Here is a 6090-nt window from a genome sequence, read left to right on the forward strand (position 1 = left end):
GAAAATCGACATCAGATTCAGTATCAGCGACCCCATAAACCCCCGAGTAACAACTTTGAACCAAATCTGATAAATTAAAAAAAATTTTGTCCGCCAAATTGGATCCGCTATTCTAAATTTTTGAAAATTAACATCAGATTCGGCATCAGCGACCCCAAAAACCCCCGAGAAACAACTTTCAATCAAATCTGATGAATTAAAAAAAATTTTGTCCGCCATATTGGATCCGCCATTTTGAATTTCTGAAAATAAACATCAGATTCGGCATCAGCGACCCCAAAAACCCCCGAGAAACAACTTTCAATCAAATCTGATGAATTAAAAAAAATTTTGTCCGCCATATTGGATCCGCCATTTTGAATTTCTGAAAATAAACATCAGATTCGGCATCAGCGACCCCAAAAACCCCTGAGTAACAACTTTCAAGCAAATCCGATGCATTTTAAAATTTTTCTGTCCGCCATATTGGATCCGCCATATTTATTTTCTGAAATTCGATATCAAATTAACGTTTTTGCTTATAGAATACAAAATATGTATCCTTGTGCTAATTTTACCCCCAATTCATAGGTGATCTCCTCATTCAATCCCTTTTTATTAGCACTTTTAGGCCGCTTTTTTTTAATTAAGATACATTTATAGGTTATATTGGAGCCGCCATATTGGATTTTTCAAAAGGCCACATATTTTTCGAAAGTACCTATATATATGAATAACTTTTGGGTATAACCAATTTTTTAGGAAACTCTCAATTTTGGCCAACGGGGTGGCACACTTAACGTGAAACGTCCCATATATATATATATATATAAACATTTATTAAGACAACCTTTCCTTACGAGGTTCGGTCTTTAAATTTCGTGCTCTTTCCAAAGGAATAAAAAGGTGAACTAAGAAATATCAATCTAGTGACCCTAGATTTGATATTCATCAATTTTCGGAAGTTTATGCCAGAAAAAACAGAGAGAAGAGGCATTCATTAATTTGGATTAACATTTCAAGGTAGAAATTCCAAGTAGTGAGTAAAACGTATCGCATTTCGTAACACATTCTCTTGAACTCATTCACACACATACACACATCTACTCCTACGACTCACTCAACAGTTAGCATATCTGTAATAGGGATTTTTGAGTAAAATATATCTTATCATTATATTTAAACTTAATCTTGTTTTTTTAAATTTCAATTAACCTATCTTCTCCAAATTCAAGGGATAGGATTCTCACCCCTTGGTTGAACTAATAACCAAGAAGAAGGAAGAATCCACTACCCTTTACAAATTATTTGTCCGAAGGACACGTTAAGGGGATCCCACTTATCGACATTGCAGATCTAAAATGATTAAAAATCTGCAACGACCGTTTCTTGGAAAATATAAAATATTATTACCTATAAATTTGGAAAACTTTTTTTTTATCATGAATACACAGGATGAGTATTTTATTTGTTGTAATTATTTGAAAAAAATTATTGTTAGAAAGTTAAATATGGGCAGTTTCCCTGTAACACATCTTTGACTACTAGCTCAAACTGCAACGACCATTTCTCGAAAACAACGAAACAAAATAATTTTTCCATTTAGGAAATTTAATTTTGTAGGAAAATACGGAGGATGAGACTCATTTGCCATTCAGGAATAAATAAAAACTTTATTTTTTGTAAAGTGTATATGTGACAGCTGTTCAGTGGCACTTGATATTTAATTTACTAGCATTAACTTTTCTTTAACAATTTGAACAAAATAAATCTCTCTCATTGTGTGTCTTTCATCACTAATGAATTTTTACTCAAAAAGAGAACATTATATTTTATTGTTGTTAATTTAAAGCTAAAAATAATCAAAATTTGTCAGTTTTGGAACCTTTGGCGCCATCTCTTGGTTCTATGAACTACTAAAAGCTGTCACATGTGTTCTTCTTGTTGTAAATTGCTATACAAAACAGTTTACATAAATTAAAGTTTTTTATTGTTGTTTTCATATGTAATGAATCTTATTATGTGAATTTTTTATTAAAATTAAGTTTGCTAAATGGAAAAATTATTTTGTTTTGTTGTTTTCAAGAAAAGGTCGTTGCAGTTTGGGCTCTTGGAAACTGACCATATTTAATTTTCTAACAATATATTTTTTTTAATAATTACAACAAATAAAATACTCATCCTGTGTATTCATGATAAAAAATGAGTTTTCCAAATTTATAGGTAATAATATCTTATATTTTCCAAGAAACGGTCGTTGCAGATTTTTAACCATTTTTGATCTGCATTGTCGGTATGTGGGATCCCCTTGTTAAAGTTTTTTTTTTTAAATTGATATTATCAAATTAATTAATTTAATTTTTCAAATTCGACTCTAACAAACTGGTGGCAGCGGTGGGATTCTTTCTCTTTATTCTTAGAAGGAAAGAGAAGATAGAAAAAGTAAAAAAAAATTAATAATTAAAAAAAAAATTTTTTTTTAAAGACATAGAGTAGAAGGGGGTAATGTAGTGCAGGGGGTAATGTAGTGCACTGGCTTTACCGACTAAACGAATGAATTGAATTACCTGCCGTCGGTATGGTAGGTTCATAGTATCAAAGTATAGTAATGTATAACATTTTGGCTTTATTGTGCTTCTTGTAAAAGAAGTTGTGGCGTCACTTCAAAAACACTAGATTTCAATACCATATTTCCGTTTTTTTAGTGACTTGAAGAAAATATAAGGCTCGTTAAACTAGTATCAGGTAAGTCATTTTTCCATGTAAAATTTACTGCTGAACACAAATTTAGTATTGTTTTGACGTTTACTTTTGTTTTTATTGAGATATTGAAGTCAACGTGAAGAGAGTGCTTGGGGGCATTGTAGTGCACGGGGTTGGGGGCAATGTAGTGCAATTATACAGAGTACCGTAAATATGTATTATTTAACCATGTTTGCTTTTTGTAATTTTTTAAGCATAAGATTTTTTATGACAAAAGAAGAAAACCCAACCTATAATTTTTTTAAAGCTAGGGGAGTGTAAGGTATTGTGGCGGACACTTTCTTTTTTGCGTCTCTCTCTCTCAAAAAACAATATTTTTCAAAATTTCAAAAGCAGGCAGTTGCTGACATCTATTAAGCATATTTCTGTCAGAAGCAGCTGTTAAAATTTAAATTCAGTGAAATTTTACAGCTCTTGGCGCAAAAAACTGATTTTTTTTATTTTTGAAAGTTGTAACGTATGGTGGCGCATTTGGTGTATTTAACTAAATTATTATGTAGATGTTAAAATTATTTATTAAAACTACTAGAAATGATGAAAAATAACAAAAAGAGAAAAAATTGATGATTTTACATTATAGAAAAAAAAGTTTCACTTCAGTTATGGTTAGAATTTGGACATGTAAAGTAGCTGGTCACTGTTTTAACGCAACTAGAATAAGAAAAGACCGCAAGTGTCACATATTCGAGAATTGTTGCGTTGGAGCACAAGAGGCATTAGTACACAAAAAATGCAAAGACAATTGAAACTCGTGCAAAAAATGATCCGCCACTGTACGTTACAAAAATTGCGCCATCATACCTTACAAGCTATTGATGAAAATATGATGGTGTTACTTTTATACAGTGCGAATTGAGAAAAATGTAAAACACAAAAAACTGTTGTCCAAGGTCTAAACAATACGTTCCATACATTTACCAGACTCAATTTTCAAAAAATCTTCACTCTGGCACTGTTAACACACATAAACAATAAAACTTTTTTTCTTTTTTTCACTACTTTTTTATTCAAAATCACTTAAAGTACAAAACACGCGTTTGATCATTAATACTACGGCATATAAAATGTCATCACGATAAAAGACATCGACCATAGTGATAAAGCGCTTCAGATGTGACGTTACATGCCAGATTTGACAAGTCCGCCACCATACCTTACACGCCACGATACCTTACATTCCCCTACTATTCATTTTTTGAAATAGAGAGTTATTCGTTATTATTAGTCAATGATAACTGTATGCTAAGTTATTCTTCTTGTTTTTAGCGAAATGGTGCGATATCGTGAACGAATTACAATGAAACCAGATGACAATAAAATTAATCTAGCGATAGAATTTGTCCGAGAAGGTTACAGTGTGCGAGGCGCAGCAAAACGTTTCGGAATCCCACTACAAACTTTGCGCCAACGATTAAAAGGATGTAAAACAAAAAGTGAAGCACATATGGCTCAACGAGTAAGTAATTGTGTGGAGTAATTTTATAGATCATTTTTATATCGGCATTCACATTTTAGGTATTCAACTGCGAACAAGAACAGCAGCTCGAAGAATATTTGTTGAAGTCCGCTAAATTGTTTTACGGCCTTTCGATTCATCAACTTCGAACACTTGCTTTTCAATTTGCACAGAGACTGAAGGCAGCCAAATCTATTAAAAAAATTCCTGCAAGTTGGTTTCCAAAAAATGATGAAAAACCAGCTGCTAGTAGAGATTGGACTGAAGGTTTTATGAAACGACATCCCAAGTTGACTTTACGTTGTCCAGTATCAACATCGCTTGGTCGAGCGATTGCGTTCAATGCTCACATCGTTCAAGAGTTTTTTGATTTGTACGAAAAAATCCGGCAATCACATCAATACACAGCGGCGACAGTGTGGAATATGGATGAAACAGGGCTAAATACTGTGCATAAAACGAAATACGTTATAGCTCAAAAAGGTCAGAGATGTGTATCAGCTATCAGTTCAGGTGAACGCGGTACCAACGTGACTCTCACAATGGCTGTTTCTGCCGCCGGCGAAAAAATTCCACCATTTTTCGTCTTTCCACGGGTTAATATGAAAGATAAATTCCTCCTGCACAGCAATGAGGATGCAAAGGGTGTTGCGAATGGATCAGGTTGGCAGACTGCTAACACTTTCTGTAAATTTTTACTTCATTTCAAACAACATGCAATTAAAGCAAGCACCAAAAGGACTTTGCTTATTCTCGATAATCATGAATCGCATATGACCATTGAAGCATTGGAGTTTTGTAAGCAGAATAATATTGACCTGTTGACGCTGCCTCCACACACCAGTCACAAACTACAGCCACTAGATCGAGGTGTTTTCGGACCTTTAAAATCATATTACGCAAACCAATGCAATGCCTGGATGTTTAATCATCCCAGTGTTCCAATTGCAATTGAAAATGTCGCTGAACTGGCTACAGAGCCAATCCTCAAAGGTGCCTCGTCGGTGAATATTATTAGTGGATTCAGAGCAACGGGAATTTGGCCATTTAACAGGAACATTTTTACAGAAGATGATTTCTTGGCCTCAACTGTGACTGATCGCCCGTACGAAAACGTAGACAAAGCATCATTGTCTCATCCCATGTCACCTACGCTACCGCTTGAACCAGTAATTCAAGAGCCATCAATTTCGAATCCGATGAGTCCTTTAAATCAAGAACCTATGCAAGTTGATGTCAACCAAATCTCAGTTGAAGTTATTCGGCCGTTACCGAAAGCTGAAGCCCGAAAAGAAAGCAATCGTGGTCGCAAGCGTCGTAAGGCTGCCATTCTGATTGATCCAGAGATGATTGAGACCATTCGTGTTGAACAAGAGGAAGTTGCTAAAAAAAAAGACGCCCTATCTGTCAAGAAGAAGTTAGCTGCAGAAAGAAAATTTGATAAAGAGTTGTTAAAGCGACAAAAAGCTGCTGAGAAAACAAATAAAGAAGCAATAATCAAGATTGAACCAAAACGTAAACGCGGCCGTCCCTGTGTTGCTAAGGTTCCAAAAGACGAGGAAGATGACGAAGTGATTTTGAAATACCAAACAAAGCGTCGCCGTTAAAAAATAATTTGTTTTACAATCTCTTTTTCTTTTTGTAAATTTTTTCAGTTTTCTTTAAGTTTTATCTAACACATGACCAAAGAAATCTCTAGTTTATAGTGATGTCCACGAGACGAGATGATACCATGCAAAGTCTCGTCTCGTCTCGTCTCGTCTCGTTTTTTTTTTTTCGCCTCGTCTCGTGGGCATCACTACTAGTTTATAGTTTTTTAAGTTTCTTATGTTCCTAATATTATATCTAATAAAATAAAATCGTTTATAATATATTCTCTGGTTTTTATTTCA

At 34.0% G+C, this 6090-nt stretch overlaps 1 protein-coding gene across 1 annotated transcript; it reads left to right on the forward strand.

Moving 5' to 3' along the window:
* The first annotated feature begins 4012 nt into the window (after positions 1 to 4012).
* On the forward strand, positions 4013 to 5805 carry LOC122498336 (tigger transposable element-derived protein 1-like). The gene is made up of 2 exons (XM_043606019.1): positions 4013 to 4198; positions 4258 to 5805. The coding sequence occupies exons 1-2, from the start codon at positions 4013 to 4015 to the stop codon at positions 5803 to 5805; spliced, it is 1734 nt and encodes a 577-aa protein (XP_043461954.1).
* Positions 5806 to 6090: the final 285 nt, after the last annotated feature.

This window comes from Leptopilina heterotoma, unplaced genomic scaffold (genome assembly GCF_015476425.1).
Source record: "Leptopilina heterotoma isolate Lh14 unplaced genomic scaffold, ASM1547642v1 Lhet_1471, whole genome shotgun sequence".
NCBI lineage: Eukaryota > Metazoa > Arthropoda > Insecta > Hymenoptera > Figitidae > Leptopilina > Leptopilina heterotoma.